The sequence below is a fragment of the Lonchura striata genome, chromosome 7 (assembly GCF_046129695.1).
Source record: "Lonchura striata isolate bLonStr1 chromosome 7, bLonStr1.mat, whole genome shotgun sequence".
NCBI lineage: Eukaryota > Metazoa > Chordata > Aves > Passeriformes > Estrildidae > Lonchura > Lonchura striata.
In genome coordinates, this window is record NC_134609.1 from 4,571,919 (window position 1) to 4,590,746 (window position 18,828).

Here is an 18,828-nt window from a genome sequence, read left to right on the forward strand (position 1 = left end):
CAAGAAGTCACCTGAGCATTAACCAGAATTTGTGCAGAGCAGCTGTAATTAATTGGGCTGCTAGGAAATACCATCTTCAGTCACTGCTGAAAAGTTGCTCTGTTTTACTCATATTGGCCTCCTAGAAAACAATTATTCTAGAAGTATCTGTTCACCAAGAAACTGATGAAGACACAAGGCATAAGAGAGCTTACACCCCACTGTAAAGACTGAGATTTCTTTATGGGACACAATTCCAGTCATCTATGTGCAAGTAATAAAACAATCATACAAAGAAGATGGGCACAAGGACCTATTTGCAAGGGGTTTACCACAGCTTTTGCAATTTCTGATATTCCAAACAGAACCTTTCAGAAAATACGGATACAATTATTTTAAAGTGGTGGGAGGAAAAAAAAAAAAAAAAGCTAGCAGAAATATCCTCAAATTATCAAAATTTTTTGACACCTCAAGTCAAATTTGATTTCTGCTTCAGATACTACTGGTAGCAAATTACCTGCATCTCCTCTATTTTAAAGACAGCTAGGAAGTTCTGGCTACAGCACTTACTGCACTTAGTCTGTATCTCACAGGAAAGTGCCCCAGTGCCCTGATGAGCTGCAGAGATTGATATTCCCTCATGAGCCTTGCTGGGATCAGCCCTGGCCCTCAGGAAACTGCCCACAAACTGTGGGAAAGATGAAAATAACCACAGCAGCACATCTAAAACTCAGCAATGCAAAAAGAGAAGCACTGAGCTGAAGATGGAGCTGCTGCATGTTTTTTTCTCCCAGATAGTTTTTCTTACATTTCATGATTAGTACAGTAAACAACAGATGTTGATGAACAAAAAAAAAAAAAAAAGAAAAAAAAAAAATCCCACCAAGGCGCCCCCAAGCAAGAATGAGAACATTTCCTGATAAGTTCCTTCAACAGATGCTCTTTCAAACTTGGCTTTAAAGACAATGCATTCTCACTCTTCTATAATATAAGAAATGTCTGGTGATTACTAGAAGATATTCTAAGTTTTTTAATAATTTAAAAAGTAGCTTTCCCAAATGTAAACAAGCTGTCTAGTAGCTGGTAAAAGCAAAAGAGGAGCCTTTAAGCATCTAATATGAACAAAAAGCTGTATTTACACTAGGCTGAAATTAAAAAAAAAAAAAAAAAGCATGAAAATTGGCTAACTTTTGGAAATAAGAAAACTGCTCATCATGACTTGGACTGAAAAAATGTTTCTTTTCCATTATGCAATTTCTGCATATTTTAAGAACTTCCAGTAAAGGATCTGGAAGTAAAAACCATAGGGAACACAACCGTACAAATTATCTAACTGGAGTTTGTTCCTGGAGATGGTTCACACTGCTTCCTTTCCATTGTCCCATTGTCCCTTTCCTGACAGGGCAACTCAAAGTTTCACTCCCAAATACAGACACAAACAAAAGGTGGGGAGGGTGGGAGAAGTTAATAACGAAAATCAAGTTTGGCTTGTAATAAGCAGCATAGCTGACTGAATTTCTGGGTACCAGGTACAGATCTGGCTCCACAACTCTTTCCCTGGAAGAACTGCTTGGTGCTTGAGTTCTTGAAAGTCAAGAGATGAGACAAATACTTGTAAAGCACAGAGAGGAAACTGAGAGGGCACTGACAGAAAGTGACAATGTTTACCAAACAGTTCTGTTTTCTCACAGAAAGAACTACTATGTTTGGTTCTTGTTTCCTAATAAGTAGTTTTTCATTAACAGTAAGCCAGACAGTTCAGATTTTCACATAAAACCACTTATTTCCAAGTCCAGCATAAACTTTCCACCACAGCAAGGATAACTATCTGATACAATTCTCCTCAAACCATCACCTAGAGTGTGTGTTCTAACCAGGGCATACAGCAACCTCACATCAAGAACCAGGCAGTATTCTGCTTGTATTTACTCACTATGTCCTATCCTTCATATGCTTATTACTACTTCATTCTCCTTACAAAGGTAAGAAATAAAATTTGAATAAAGAGCAAAGAAAAATCAGATGCTTTGATGCTGGCTACTGCTAGCTCACACAACCTATAGAGTATTTGTTTTCTGCTTGGGAGTTTTGTTTACCCCTTCATGCTTACTACCTAAGGAAGAAAGGACTGTGTGAGGGATGAGATAATGGAAATTTATTCGGCTATTAAAGGAAAAGTTAAGGCAACCTTCATCTTCTTACAGAACTCAAACTTTTGACCCTTCTCTACCACTTCTTACACAGAAATACCCCAGAGGTTTTGGTTTTCAGACACTTCTGATGAGCACAACTTTAGAAATAGTTGTTGCTGCTCTGTTTCTCCAAATTCCTTTCTCTTTACTGCATTACATAATGAGATTTTTCTACTAGCGCTAAAGTATTAACTGATTAAAGATTAACTCACCCCCAGGAGAGACCATCTCAATTAAAAAAATTCCAATCATTGTAGTCACCAAGTCAAACCGCAGCTCTTCAGTGACCAACCCAACTCACCGGCTCCTGCTCTCCCGCTTGCTCCCACAGCCTCCCTTCCACTGCTGCAAGGAGCAAGGCAGGTACCCTGACAGGGGATGCTCATGTAGGGAGCACCTAAAGCTTCCAGTAAGCGACCAAAACGCCTTCTTCGTGACATGCCAGGTAAAACACTTGTCAAGGGTCTGTTTGTTCTGAAAACGTACACAAATACGTGAGTTACCGAGTTAGTGTAACATTAAATGTTTACAAAACAGTAATTCCAAAGGAAAAAAGCGCCCTCTTGAAGCCACCACCGTCTCTTCTTGTTGATCCAGACACACCCTGAGATTTGACACTGAAACTCACCTCGGTTCTCACAGGCTCCTCAGACCAGACAGCTGGGAACACCCCGAGGGAATCACCCCGAGGGAATCACCCCGCTCAGCAGCATCCTCAACTGGCTCAAACCCACTCATGTGCTCTTTAGCAACAAAACCCGCAACTACTACTCCTTTTTGTCAAAAGCTGCCTACGTAACTTCCACTGAGAGCAGATAATTCAAAACATACTGGGATAAAATATGTAGCCTCAAGGAAAGAAAAAACCTCCCAGACAGCGGAGCCAAGGGCCGAGCCGGTCCCACGGCAGCGGCGGCCGCTGTCAGCCCTGCGGAACGTCCCCGCTGCTCGGCCGGGACGGCCGGCCCCAGCGGCTGGGCTGTTCCTCGAAAGCCGAGAGCCCGCAGCCTGCCCGGGCGGGATGCCGCTCCTCACGGCCGGAGCTCCGAGGGACCGCGGCGCTCCGAGCCGCGGCGGCGCGGGACGAGCCCGGCGGGGCTGGGCAGCGGCACCACCCGCCCCACCGGGGCCGGCCCGGCCGCAGCGGCACCCGGCCACCCGGGCCCGGAGCAGGGACCGCCCCACAGGCCCGCGTCCAGCGCCCGGGGAAGCGGCTGACGGGACGGGGGAGCCGGGACAAGGCACGGCGGGGAGCGGGGCCCCCTCTCGCCCCTCCCGGCCGCCGCCACCGCCGCTCCCGCCCTCACCTTGGAGCATGGCCTCCAGTTTCTTCCTGTCCACCCGGAATCGCTCCTCGCCCCACTCGGGGCTGTGCAGGGGCCGCGGCGGCCCGGCCGAGTCCTCCTCGGAGCCGGGCGCGGGCGAGTCGGCGCTGCGCTCGCTGTTGGAGCCCGGGTCGGAGAGCGGCGGGGGCAGGTACCCGCTCAGCGGGTCGCACTGCGCCGCCATGGCGCTGCCCGGCGGCCGCCGCCGCGGGCCCCACTCGGCCGCCTCCCCGCGGGACGCTATCTGCCCCCAGAGCCGCCCGGCCGGCGCATCCCAGCCGCCGCCGCACCGAGCCCCGGCGCCGCCCGCCTCTGCCCGCGGCTCCCCGCCGAGTGAGCGCGGCCCCGGCCCCGCGGCGTCCGCGGCTCGGCGGCGCCCCCAGCCCGCCCGCAGCCCGCACAGCATCCCCACCTCCATTGGGCCGCCGCCCGCCGGGGAGGGGCCGGGGATATCCCCGGCGGGAGGGGGCAGCGCCGCGGCCCCGCAGGAGGGAGGGCGGGGGAGGAGAGGGGAGATGCCACCGCCCCCAGCGGCACCGCCCCCGCCTGCTGGGCCGGGGTCTCTGCCAGCCGGGGTCTCTGCCAGCCGGGTTCACCGTGCCAGCCGGGTCCACCGTGCCAGCCGGGTCCCGCCGCATCCGGCGACCGCCGCCCTGTGAGCGGGTCTGCAGCGACGCTGCGATGCCGGGTGACACGCAGGACAGGCGGGTGTCGGTCCTGAGCCGCCCCGTGCCCAGAGCCGATGCCGAGGCGCGCCGGTGAGGGCGGCAGGGGCCAGCCGGCCGCGTGTCCGGCGGTCGCTGTGCTGCCGCGGCCGGCGCATCCCTCCCGCCCGGACAGCCCCGGCTCCCCGCTCCGACGTCTCGCTGCACGAAGCCTCGTGGCGGAGGAGCGCCTGGGTTACACATCCCTCAGCTTCCAGCAGAACTGCGTTTATCCGCACCCAGAATCCCAGCTGGATGTACTCCGGCACACTTCTTACCGCTTTGCAGTTTGAGCGCCGAAGCACGCAGTGGTAGAGGAAACAGCAACATGAGCTGCCACACTGGTCTGGTGGCAGTGGTGGCATTTTGCTGTTCCCGCAGCTGGACACTGCCCGGCAGGCTCATCACTGCCCAAGGGTGACGGTCCAAATCACCTGGACAAAGAGTGAAGCACGGACACCCCACTCACTTTGGGTCTGTCTTGTTTTTACTGATAAACCCTTTCTGACACAAAAAAGTTACATACCGCACACTCCAGCAAAAGCTTTCTGCTTCAATTGATCACTATTTCCTACCATTTTCCAGTCTGCTACATAGAAGATGATCCAGCAGCACTGGGTCTGGAATCCCAAGGCACCCTACACCGCAGTGCTGCAGATGCCTGTCTCCTCCAGAGCTGGAGCATCGATGCATTTATGGTGGCCAAACCAGGTTAGTGGATGCACTCTGGATGCCAATACAAAAATTACAGCTGATGTGACAGTGAACTCACCTCACTGATAACATCAGCCTGAAGGACCATGCTGACATTTGTGAGGAGATTTGCTAGTACTCCAGGCAGATCCACGGACCTGCACTGTGCTCAACATGCGCTCACTTTAACAAAGTTCCAGTTTGGGCTTACTGAGTCTTCACATATTTCCCACTTAGTTCTGTGACAATATGAATTCTACAACACCCAGGATTCCAGTTGTGCATTACGTGCATGGAGTGAGACATTCTCAGCCTCTGTGGATGGCAGCCAGCAGCTTGCAGATAACAACACGCTGCTCACAAGGTCCTCTGATACTTCCCATGGCCCCAGGAAATAAAGTGCCTAAAGTCAAAAACACTAGAACCAAATATGATTGTAGGTCTTAAAAACAGTGCAATCTCCCTTTCACTTAATATTGTCTTGTGTGTGATCTTACTGTAGGTGTGTGGGGCAGCGTCAGGAAAGACTGAAGGTCTTTTCCTTCCCAGCTGAGAAGTTTACACTCATCAAGCACTCTTTTTTTCTTTCTTTTTTCTTTTCTTTTTTTTCTTTTTTTTTTCTTTTTTTCTTTTCTTTTTTTCTTTTCTGGTAGATATGAAAGTGAACATTGTCCTTATCAAAACAACTTGAAATTCAGCAAAGTGTGCTGCCTCACCCCAGACCAACACCAGCTGGAGTTGTGTGTCTTCTGATGCCAGGATCTGTGAGTTGCACAATCCAAATATTCACAAGTGTTGACAGCACCAGTTACAATCCATAACAGCTACAGGTGCTTAGCTCCTCTGAGCTAAACAGTTATTTGGGTATTTTTCACTCATAAATTAGTGACATTTACAGTCAGAGATTCTCTGTGTAGGAAGTCTGGGAGATCCCTCTCCTTGTGTTTTATCCACTCCTGCAATAGAGCCACAGAAACCTTCTTTCTCATCAGTTAGTTGAACCCAGAAGTAATCTTTTTTTCAGCAGCCATAAAAATAATATAATCAATCAAAGACCTCTTAAAAATAATTTTGTCCGCAGTTTAGTTTTTATTCACTGAAAAGAACCCTTTCTTAATGTGCATTTGGATTAAAAAATAAGAAGCAAACTCTTTGATTTCCTACTTAAATCCATATAAATGCTTTTAAAAGGATACAGTCATTAGGCATTATTATTGGTAGTTAAATTCAGTACTCTACCACTTCAATTGAATAAATGACATTTTATTTTCCTAGTATATTGGAGGGGAAGAATAAAATGCCTGTTACACAGAAAACTTGAACTAAGTAGAAAAACACATTTTAATGTCTACATACTATTACATGTGGATAAAATTGGGGAAATGGGTGGAAGTTGGCAGATACAAAATCAAATGGCAAGGAAGAATATCAGCTGAAGTTGACTTTGGCATCTATAATTTACGTTGGCCATTTTTTCTGAGGCCAATAGCTTGATCAAAGAAAAGAATAACAGGATCTTTCTCATTCTGGTATACTATGTCAATTTTGCTACATTCTCTGCCTTCCTTTTTCATCCTGCTCTCTTTCCCTCACCTCACACACACACACAGATAATATCTGCAAATCTCAGAGAAAGCATAACTGAACAGGAGAATGTTTCATTGTCACACCCAGCCTCTGTGCAGAGTCCATGCTCTTTGGGGTGAAATACATCCTGGAATTTAAAGGAACTTCATGGACTGGGTGATCTGCTGTAGTAAGTCCCACATGTTTGGGAGTGCACAAAGTCTCCAGCCCGAAAGCAGTGCAGGATCTCTCCTGGGAAGGGTGTGGCTCTGCCCTTGATGAGAAGTGAGGGTCACCATGCATGGAGCACCGCTGGATGTGCTCAGGTCTGCTCTGGGCTGCTCCGGGCCCGGGAGGGAAAAGTGAAACATAGAATAAGACAGTGTAACTTACCCTTAATACAGCACAGTCTGTATTGCAGAGCTTGCATTACTTTATTGTTCTTGATCTCATATTTCTCTACTTCACAGCACCACGATGAAGCAAAGTGTTCTTTTCTGTAGTTCCCTGAGGTGGGTGCAAAAAGTGAGGTTTGGAAAGCTGCAAAGTGGAGAAAGAGAAGGTGGCACACACATTCTTTCATCATCTATAGTATCTAGTAATGCTTTTCTAGAAGGAGTGCTAAAGTTGGGGTTTGTTATTTGGGAGAGGTTTATTGCTGGTGAAAATTAACGTTGGCAGTGTTTTGAAAGGCTTTATTGCATTCACTATTTTACAGAAGGAAGAACCTATAATATTTTGTCTTTCATGATGTTATGCCATATTCCCCACATGAGTCCCATTAACTTAAATTTCTCAGAATAATATAATGTAGCCTACTGTGTTCTAAAGTACTGTGCACACACCAGAAAATAAATAAAACATCTTCCACAGCCGTTACAAAAATTTTCCACCCCTAGAAATTCCCCAGATAAATTATTTTTCTAAACGAAAGGCAGAGAGATTCTGAAGCATCTTTTCAGTGATAAAGAATTATGTAACTATAAAAGAAAAAGATTGAAAGAGATAACAAAAATGTTATCTTGTTCATCTCCTAAGGATGCTGAGTTCATTTTGGATAGATATTTGTTTATTCATTCCTTTACAATTTCTAATTATGAGGTCTTCATGACCTATCCAGGAAATTCCTGTGCTTCACTTACCATCAAGAAGAATGTTCTCCCTTTAATAAGTAACTTGGACTATTCTTCCTGAAACTTAAAGCTATTACTTTTTGTCCTGTCCACCATGGACACATTGAATGAATTACTTCTTCTTTCTATCAGACTTTGGTGCTTATAAATACTTTTATCATGCATTGATTAATCTTTAAGAGTTACCTTCATTAAGCTAGATACTCTTAAGTCTTTCAGCTCATTCTCAGAGGTCTTATTTCTTGTTGGTCTGCAACAAACTCTTTCATAGTAAGCCACATCCTTCTGGAAATACAAGCACAAAACTGGAGAGAGGCCTGTTCTGGACAGAATTGCATGATCTTACCAACTGCCTCACAAATTGTACTCCTGAATATTCGTTTTTATGTAGTGCTTATCTTGTCTGCATGGCTTGTGTTGATGAGCTGTAACCCCCAGGTCCTTTTCTGAAAATACCATCATCCAGCTAATTGTGCTTTGTTGTATTTTGGTGTTGAGTACTGTGGCTCAGCATGGTCTCCAGGTCTTGTCCCAGATGAATTTAATCCTGGTTTTTCTTAAAGGTTGTGTTCCTGGCTTTTTGACATCTATTTGCACTAATGCTATACTTCTGGAACTTCAGTTTTTACACCTCTCAGAGCATAATTTCAATTTTCTCATAGCATCCCCAATGAAACACAGACTAGATTCTATTCAGGATAGAATATCTGCTTATTTTGAAACATCCTTCCATCCTAACGGTCACAACAGTCCTGTGTGGGGGTGCTTATTACACATTTTTATGTCATTGACAACTTTTGCTGTATTTTATGGGAATGTAACAGGAAATAGGATTTAAACTCTCCTGAAGTCCTGAGTTATGGCTGCTGCTGCAGACATTCCTGGTTTGTTACAGTAGCACATTAGTCTAATAGGATTTATTCTTGTCATAGCTATACTTGCTGTGTGTGACACTTGTTATTAGGTTACCTATTCCAACTACCTGTTCCAATTACCTTTTTTACTCCAGAATATTTCTGGGAGAAGAATTTAAACAGACTAGTCTAGAATTTATTGGTTCCTTTCCTGCCTTTTTTATAGACAGTCACTATATTTGACCTTTTTCTGTTTTCTGGTACCCCACCCATTCACCAAAGGATTTTTAAGAGAGCCATTAATGGTTGTGAGAATGAGCAGGGAAATAAATACAGCCTTGGTGAATCTTGCAGAAAACCATTGGATCTCGGCTTAAAAGTCTGACTGATCACACACGAGGTGTTAACATTTGGTAACATTCAATGTGCTGTACAGCCTTATATATACACTGTTATTTATTAGAGACATGCAGTTTTAAACATCTTAATCTCTGCAAGATTTTTCAACAGATGGATTATGGGAGCCTTGTCTTTTCTGAAATGGTGGGAGAATTAGAAACAAATGTACAAGGCTCAGAAGTCCAGGAATTTTCACTATTGGAAATGGCACAGGGGCTTTCTGGCAAGAGCAAAACCTGTCTGTTTTGGCTCTCAGAAACAAAGTCATAGTTCACATTCTAAATCTAATGAGAAAACATTATAATAAGAGATTTAAATATTGCCCATTAGAAAAAGAAAATTGATAGTGCCTAATTTGTAAGGCGAGTAATTAATGAATAAGAAAAGGAATTAGAATTGAATATGGCTCTCTAAAGAACCAAAAAGGATGAGAGCAATAATCCTGCACTGGCAATCTCCTTGTCATCTCAGATGTCAACATCCTACATTGCTGTCAAAGGAACTGCTTTACTAATCTACAAATAAGGAAAAATTGGTTTCTAATCTAGATCCTGAACTTGGTAACCATGTTCTTTCCTTAATTAAGAACAAGAAAGGTTCTCTCTTTTCTTTAGAAGCCACTAGAAAAAATCTCTCCCAAATTAAGAAAAAATATTCCTGTTTTGAAACCTGCCTATTTACACTGTAATCTTCACAGGTGATTTTTAGGTGTTTTACATTCTTTCTATTCCACTCACATAAAGTGTCAAACAGGAAAAAGTGGTTTTATTGAAGAAGAGGCTATCTGAACTAAATACTGATGTAAGTTTAAATTTGAGTTAATACTTTGATTTAAAATAAATATATACTGAATCAGTTTTCCTCTCTTTCTTCCAAAACTAATGGAAATAAAATTACAGATAGGTAAAAGTGTTTCTTTGTATTCAGATTCCAAATAGATCAACCTTCTTTATTCCTGGATATTCCTATACCAGGTTATTTTTCTTTCCTCTAACTGGGGTATGATGTAGTGTACATTCTTCTTAGCATCTTGCATAGCTAAAATGCCACATTTAATAATGATGCATTTCAAAAAATCTGTTCTTCTTTTTGTCTCAATAGATAAGATTTACTCAATTATTATACTAGTCCCTCAACTAAGAAAAAAATCTCCTTTACTCTGCAGAGGTTCCTTCAGTCACTCAAGGCTTTCATATTGTATATAATGGCTGAAGTAATTAATGTACTTCTCCTTCAGTAGTAAAGGCTAACAGCTGCTGAGACTGGCTTTGGGGTATCTATCAGCAACTGAACAAAAAATGGGATTGCCTCTAATCCTGTTTTGCTTTATTTCTTTCATACAACTTTAATATGTGGCTTCATTATTCTAAAATTGTTTGCACTTGGTGAGTCACTGGTCTGTAAAAAGCACCTGGATTTATTTAGCACTGAAACATGGTTGTTTTTATTCCTCACAACTACTCATCCTTGAACCCTTGGAAGCCCCTGTCCCCAGGGCCAGGGCTCTAACAGCCTTTGATTGCCTGATCAGCCTCACCTGTGTTGGGGCCCCACCCACACCCTCTGCCCATGGCCACAGGAGCCCCATTTAAGCGTGGCCCAGAGCTCTGGCTCCTGGTTTGAGCTTCCCTGGCTCTTAGCCTCCTGTCCTGCCTTGGCTGGATGTTGGTTCTGGGTTGCAGGTAGGTGCTTCCCTGTCCTGCTTCTTGTTACTACAGGTTTTGTGTGTTGATTTTTCTTGTTCCTTTTCTGTGTGTGTTCTCCTCTACCCAAAGCCTAGGAATACACAGATGAATATTTGAGCTATTAGAATGAATTAGTTGTTTTCATATAATTAATTGTAAAGATTTCTTTCTATTTGCTGTGCTTTTAAATAAAGGCATGATAGCATACAGTGGTATGGCCACATTTCTAAAGGCTTGCTGCTCGCCTGCAGGGGTTTTATCAGAATAGTCATAAAACATTGGGCTCAGACCCTCAGTACCTTGGACTTTATATGGCTTTGAAGAAGTTCTGATGGCAACTGAATTTCAATGGTTTGCATTAGGCGAAAATGTAATTGTTTCAGCTAAACAGATAAACCTACTCTAATAGAGAAATGGTTGTTGCACACAGCTCAATTAAAACCAGGAGTAGAAGAGGAGCATTGGCAGTTCCTACTATCCTGAAGACTGCAGCCAAACCAGCAAAGATTTAAGGAAATGACTCACAGTACTCGCAAGAAAGAAAAATATCATAGTAATGGCAAGGAAAGCTAGGTTAATGTAACCAAACTGCTCAAGTCAAGTTTACTAGCCCACAGAGGCAGAGACAGGAAGGACTGAATGGCATTCCTAAAACAAGTCTGTAATAGTGTTTTGTCAGGTCAGTGACTGTAAATGTCCAAGAACAGTGGACATGTAGGAATACATTTTGCTCTTGGATGTTTTCACATAGATGTGTTGGAGTAAAGGACTTTGCAGATGAAACAGATAAAGATTTGGTCCAGAGATCTCAGTGTAATGAATTGAATGCTCTTTGGTAATGCCATCAAGCATGTGCTTCAATTTGCCTAATAAATACATGAGTCTCAAAATGCTAGTATGCTGATTTTTAAAGTGTTGCTGTCAAAAAAAACCCCCAAAAAAAACCCACTCCTACGCTTTGTTTATTTTTTGGGCAAATGTTTATACTGCTCTAAAAAAAAAGTGGCTCTAAATGCATTTATTAGTAAGATGAATCATGTAGGAATGCTCTCCAGCCTATGCATGAATAGGTTATAAAGAGTAAAGAAAAGCCTAAGATTCCAGAAGATTCTGTGACATTTTAGAATAATCTGAAATATCTATGCTGTAATGTAGTATTTATTTCTAAAGTTAAGCATTTATTTTAATGATGTTTTTCTGGAATAATTGCTGTTGCCTTCAGCGGATGCTCCAGTGTGCCAAGATAGCAGGGCTGCCTGCCTGAGAGCCTTTTTCTTTTTTTCTGAAAAGGATTACAGGATGGAGGTAGTGGGCACAGTCCTGAATGGATCTTATTCAGAATCACCCTTAAGGTGATCATGTTCTGTGTAGCACTTATACAGGGAGAGTGTTACCTTTTCCTATGGTATAGTCTTCCTGCAAAACTGGGACCAACACTGGGATTAAAGTAAATTTGGGTTTTTTTAAGCATTGTTTGGAGAAGTGGCTGGCTGGGGCTACCAGGAACAAATCCCTGTAGGTGCAAGGTGTAAAGGTGTCTATACAGCAGGTATGGAGTGCAAATAAATGCACTGTTACATGTACAGCTTGCCTACATTCTGTGTGAATGCTGTGCTGTTCGAGCTGGGGCAGTCACCAGAGCAGTTTCAGGTATGCAGGTGTGTCTTCCACAGCAGTCTGAGAGGCTTGGATGGCTTCAAGGTATGTGGCTGTCACAAATGTCAAAGTATGGAGCAAGATTGTGCTTTTCTGGAAGCATATTGCACTGCTGTATGTGGTGATAATGCACAGCTCTGCATGGATGAAATGCAAAATCATCCAGCACTGTTCCTTTTTGGTCCTACTACATGTGCTTTAAATGAGATGAATAACTAACTTGACTTGGTTAACCCTAGGGGAAGGCCTTTTAATTATTAACTTAAATAGCTGTGGGAGTTTTGCACATTTTTCTGTAAGAATGTTTTGCATTTTATGCTGAAATGGGCTGAGTGTGTCTTATCTGACTCTTTTGGGATATTTAAAATATTTTTTTTAAATTCAGTACAAAAGCACTGGCTGAGACCATTGAGCTAAATCAATTGAAACAAGTGCAGCAGGGATTTCAACTGACAAGAGCAGTGTTCTTCCACACAGCCTTGGTGCCTGAGAAGGAGCTGCTGGAGTTAGGGAAGAGCAGAGTGATGGAAGAGCAAGGAGAAAAGGGCTCTCAGTTATGGGATGTAACTGAGAATATTGCAGTCCAAGGGATTCTGTACAGGTGCTGTGTTCCAAATGATGCTCCCTTAACTAATCTGTACCTTTCCTGAACCCATTTTCTGTAACAAACTGCACAGTGCTGGAGTGGCAAAGGGCATATAGGACTTAAAGTAAGGGAAGATGAAAGGTACTTGATCATTGTGTATTGAAAAAATCAAAAAATACTGTACAACGAACAATCCTCCCTCAGTGGGTGAACAGCTGTTGCAGTGATGCTGAGCACTGATGTAGAGAACAGAATTCCTGAACCTCCTTGCAGAATGTAGTGGTCAAGAGACACACCTGCAATGTCCTGTCCCTCAGGAGGTGTGGGAGAGCAGGGTTCAGATACTCAGGGATGCCACAGCATCAATGTTTGGCTAATACCACAAAACCATGGACACAACTGCTGTGGAGTAGCTCAGGCTGACTGGTTGTGTATGCATACCTTGATATTAAGATAGCTGGATGATTGTGGACAGTGTGTGGGATGATAAAGAAAAGCTTTGTTCACTGTGCTGCTTAAGTCTGGCTTCCTGTGTGCAAACAAAATCACCAAAATCAATAGGTTTAATTGACTGAATTCATGTATCTGCTTAATTCTTGTTGGAAGGGTGTGCTACTTCCAGCTGTGGCATGTGAAACTTCAGGAGGGAAGTGTGGTCCCCAACAGGATGGCATGAGAAGGAGATGATAATTTGTATTTGAATTGTTATACACAAGCCTGAAAGAGACAAAGTTTGACCAGTGGAATGTAACATGTAGTGAGGAATAGGGTTTGGAAGGTAGATGGTTGCTTGCTTAAAAGTGGGTGCATTAATTAGGGACACATGTATTTGAATACTTTTCTCACACTTTAATAGGGAAAAATTGTATAAGGACACTTAGGAAAACCTGTTGGCTACTAATACTATTTTTTTGTTTTGTTTTGTTTATTAGTGTTTTTTCTGTATTTATTTATTAGAATTTTTCTGTGTTTATTAGCATTTTTCTATTTATGTGTTTATTAGTATTTTTCTATTTCTGTATTTATTAGTATTTATTAGTATTTTTTTTTATATTTATTCTGTGTTTGAGTCAGCACTGTCAGTTAGATGTCATTTCCATTCAGGTGAAAACTCATCTTTTTCTGTCATGGAGCTGATAAAACAATAGCTAATCATTGAATAGCTTCCATGTGTTCACACCAGGTGAGTTTTCACAGGCAGCATTCCTAGGTCTTAGAAATGAGCTGCTGTGGCACTGTGATTCCTGAGCTATGAGAAAATGTTTTCTTTGGTTTACAAGTGGGTTAATATTGGAAATGCCCATGAACAGTGCCAGGTATTATTTGCTATGATAAGGGACAACAGTTTAGTTTTAATCTTGTGTTTGAGAGGCATGCATCAGTCATGTACACTCAGATACCAGAGCAAATTTCAGTATTATTTTTTGGGGTCTTTCTACTGTAGTTATGGAAATTTCGGCAGGTCCAAAATGTGGTTTTTTTCACTTCTTGTTTTCTTTCATTGCATTAACTAGATGAATGTGTTTTTTTAAAAAATGCCTATTTTTTACACTTATAGCTCAGGTACTACTCTTAAAAGCAGTATAATAAAGGAAGGATTAGTTAAATTGGTGATTTTTTTTTTTTTGTTTGTTTCATGCAAGTGAAACATGAGCCATTAGGAGAAGATTGCATTTCTAGACTCTTACACATATTTTGCCCATGGAATTACTTTAATGTTTAGTCTGTTCTAAGTATTTGGGGGTCATTTTCCATAATTTTGCTTACTTTTGTTGGAATGGACCAGTCTCTCTCACCATCAGCTTGTCTGGCTGGAAATCCTGAGGAAGAGGAGGTGGTTCTGGGGTTTTGTAGGGTTTTCACCATTTTCAAAATTGATGAAAATTAAAATCTCCTTTCACCATTTTAAAAACCTGATTTCTTCCAGGTTTTTTGCTCAGCCAGTGGCCTGCTGGGGATTCTCCAGCAGCCTCTACTCAGGCTTTACTCCCCCTAGGGCAAGCCAGAGCTCTGTAGTGTAGTGGATGGATTCTGCTCTGGATTGAGCAGCTCAGCCCAAGAGGACCCAGGTCTGTAAGTGCCTGCAGGAAGAGGAAAGCATCCCAGTCATTGCCTTGTCTATGGATAATTGGCATTTTGTATGTTTATTACCACCCACGTCATAAACCTTGAAGAGTCAGTCACTGGAAGCTAAATAAAAAAGGACCTAAGCAGTGACTTTCAACATGCTGAAGTCAAACATAAACACAGCATGAAATGACCTGTGGACCTTTACCTTCCTTGCAAGATGTGTGATTAAAACAAAAATTAACCCAGAAACATTCTTAACTTAGTGAAGAATATGCTGTTGTTGACCTGGATTGACACACTGACCCAGTACAGTGGGAATAATCCCTGGCAGTTTATATGGCTTTGAGGATGATGTAATAAATTTTAATATGAATATAAAATATTGTTTAGTGTATAAATGGGTTCCTCATGCCCTTAGATGTTTTATGAGTTCTGGTCCATTGTTGTGAATATATCATTGCTTTTCTATCTTGCTGTCAAGTAGAATGGCTGGAGAGTCTATGAGTCAGGCATGGTATGAAAACAGAATTTTCATTGTGTCCAGGGTTTTGGGGCTGAGGATTCCTGTGAGTAAGAACATGGCACTGGACTCAGTTGCTTAGTCAGATGTATCAGCAACATGCAAAATGTACCAGTGACCTGGTGTTTATCCAGCTGGATGAGGATGTTGCCTTAAAAAGCAATCTGCAATTAATAATTTAAAAAAAAAATTGTAAACTATTTGGTATATTTTTGTTTTGTAAGAAAGATACATTTCTTTTCCTCTCTGACAAATGCAATAAGCTGTTGCTGGAGTTTTCTGTAGTGCTGGAAAGTAAATGTGCCTCTAATAGTTTATGGTGGCTCAAAATCAGCGTTGGTAGAATGCCTAAAAATTCCTGCTTCCTGTTGAAAGTACATTCAGCACACTGGGACACATTTGTCTGGATGTGATCTGTGGGCCTACTTTTTTATTTACACTAAATTTGCAGTGATTCCTGTTATTTCAAACCACGTACACCCACACAGCTATGGTTACTTGGAATCTGTCTTTGACTGGAATATATCAGGAGTAATTGGGTTGGTATGCCATCTTTTGTTGATAATTAGAAACTCTTGGATCTGACACAAGAAGTTAACAAATTCCCTGTACTTAGCCATATGCTTTAGAAGTTCTTGCAACAGCAATTTTCAGGTCATTTGTCTGGTTAGAACTTGAGAAGAAACATATGGCTACTGCTTATGTCCTGCCTTATTATTCTTAAGAGTATTATTTCATAAACAGAAAAGAGCTCATTAGCTAGTAAATTATTCATAGACCTTGCTGGAATTGTACCAGATACGCACAGGGACTCTTGAAAGGGTCTTTTTTAACAGCCCACATTTGGAATTGTCTGGGCAGAATTATATTTTTCTTTTCAGTAAGACAAATAAAGCCCTACAAAGCTGTTCATCTCAGTTAAATCCAACTGTATGGCAATTTCATGTTAAATACTGCTCATGTGTGATTAAAATCTACTTGCTAATAAATCATGGCTGTAGCTGCAACTTGCATTCTGATGAACTGTGTATCACTTATAGTTAGTAAAGTGCTCATATGCATAGCAAAGAGGACTATATTTAATTAAGACTATCCCAGTTCCAATGGTCCTTCCTGGTAATGTTCAAATATTCTCTGGTGCCACCTAATGGTAAAATTGTCCAGTTACTCTGGAGTGAGAATAAGCAATGGGTGCCCACCACATTTATAGCTGCACTTAGGCCCGTTGGGATCAGTGTTGTGGCCTGAATATGCATGTAATAAAAAAAAGGCTTCTGACCCTAATTGCTTCCAGCCAAAACATTTCACTGCTAAAGGGAAAAGTACAGTAAACCCTATAGTACTTCCTTTAACTGTTCTAACTGCACTGTTTTTTAAAAGGTTTGGATACAAGCCTGAACCAAACCAACTAGAACTTAAATCAAAGCTGTGTTCTGAGAGTAACCCATAATTTCCTAAAAGCCAAACACTGTTCGCCCTTATTTTTACTGGGAATCCAACGTTTAGATTTGTGATATAGCTTTGTGTTTATTTTTTTTTTTCTGTATTCCTGCCACAATGCTGCAATTTCCAGGAAATGGAGAGGTGCCTCTGCCTGTGGGAAAGGCAGGGAGGACAGGAGTGAGCAGTGACCCTTTCCATAGCCCTGAGTGCTGTGGCTGGCTGGAGGGAGCACACCCCATGGGGCAGCTCTTTACCTGCCCAAAGTCACCTCTAAGGCACATGGATCTGATTTGTTCCTGTATTGCAGTCTGTAGGTAGCTTTCTAGTTTCCCTTTTACAATTTGGTCTTTGCATTATCTTTTTACTTCCATTTACCTACCTTTAAATATGCTCCAGCAGTAGGAAGTGAGCACACTTAGTTTTACCTTTGGATGTCACTGGGGCCTTGCTATGACAGTTTACATCTTTTTTTTTGGAGTGGGTGGGGAACTGTTCTGTTAGGGAAGAAGTAACCTGTTGCTCTAAATAAAGTAAAAATGCACAAGAATACTTAGCTCAGTTGCTTTGAGCCTGCTGCTAATGAGGCCAAGGCTGTATATTCAAACTCTACGGGCCATTTGCTTAAGGGTTGGACTTGATGATCCTTGTGGGTCTTCTCCAACTCAGAATCCTCTGTGATAATTTATCTCAAGCTAGTAGGGAAAGAAACTGCAGTGAGGCAATAATGTAATTCTATGATTATTATAAGAAGCTGGTGGGAGGGACAGCATAGCCCAAGGATGTTGCAAAAGAACATCTTAAATGAGGTATTTCACAATCCTCTGGAAAAGAATGTTCGGTATGTTTTGACTGATCAATTCTGCTATCACACATTTTCTGAATACCTGGTTTAGATGGAATTAATAGAGTTGAGGCAAATAAACAGCAATACCCTAGAGACAAGGAACAGTTTTATCCAAATAGCTGAAATATTAGGTTGGCTGCCAATTTCTGAGATTCAAAAGGCTATTGAATAACGTAATTGTCAGTTATTCTAGTCAGAACTGTTTGTGCCCAACACAATGTGAGCTGCAGATTTCTACTCTAATGTCCCTTCTAGCACCAGACTTACAGCTCTGAATCACCTTTCAATTCTATTGTGGAGTCCTTTCTTCAAGAACAACCACCCTTGCAAATGAAAACCATTTGATGAGTGGGAGTTGTGATACTGCTTTTGGAGAAGTTTCATTTCCAAGTGAGCTGTTCTGCTGCTTAGCTATAGAATAGTTGAATTTTGGGGTTAGAATTGACTGCTTCTTTGTGGAAGTTTTCTTTTGGGAGGAATAAAATAAAACACCTTTCTGCTTTCCCTTGGGTATTCTAGAATATAATGCTATTGGGCATTAGTACATGTGAGTAAAGTGGATAAAGTAGTCACTATAAAAGTGGCATTTTTTCCCTTTGCATAAGCATGACTAAGGAGGAAAATATTGTGGGCCAAATTGTTTGCAGATGTAACTGTTGTGGTTTCATTGAGTTACAGGCAGATTTGAAAAGATCTTGTACCAATAGGAGATAATATGTGTCAAGCACTGCTGATGGTCTGGCCAATTTGTGGGTTCTCAGTCTGAGCTGAGAAACTGGCACTCTGTTTTTGAAAATCTGGCTTTGAGGACAGTACCATGTTACAAAACCAGAGGGTTTGGCTTGTATATGAAACTAACTGCCTGAATAGAAGTACTTTCTTTTATTTTTTAGGCCAATCCAATAATAAAATTGTGTTTCCTTCTTTGAGCTGTAGATAAAGAAAAGAATCCTTTTCTGTGGGTGGATGGCTCTTGTCCTCAAAAGCACTTGTCACTGGCTGTAATGCTTAATATTGGCTCCTTCTTTAGCTGGGATTCTTCTAGAGGAAAAAAGGCCAAAGAATTCAAGTTAAAGCTTTCTACCATGTACAGAAAGCATCCTAATCCTTCCTGTTTTTCATTGTAAGCAAACTGTTCTTGCTTTCATGATCTCTCATGATCTGCAGCTCAGAACCCCC

The 18,828-nt window shown here is 42.1% G+C and overlaps 1 protein-coding gene and 1 long non-coding RNA gene across 2 annotated transcripts in view; one reads left to right on the top strand and one right to left on the bottom strand.

Annotated features, from left to right (window-relative positions):
* BICC1 (BicC family RNA binding protein 1) overlaps positions 1 to 3,680 on the bottom strand; it is an 88,991-nt gene extending 85,311 nt beyond the window's left edge. The window contains exon 1 of the mRNA XM_021548516.3: positions 3,479 to 3,680. Within this exon, the coding sequence (XP_021404191.2) occupies positions 3,479 to 3,680 (202 nt within the window). The remainder of the gene's footprint in view (positions 1 to 3,478) is intronic.
* Positions 3,681 to 10,469: 6,789 nt separating this feature from the next.
* Positions 10,470 to 18,828, top strand: part of LOC110473328 (uncharacterized) — a 34,745-nt gene continuing 26,386 nt past the window's right edge. The window contains exon 1 of the long non-coding RNA XR_002465862.3: positions 10,470 to 10,527. This is a non-coding gene — a long non-coding RNA (uncharacterized LOC110473328). The remainder of the gene's footprint in view (positions 10,528 to 18,828) is intronic.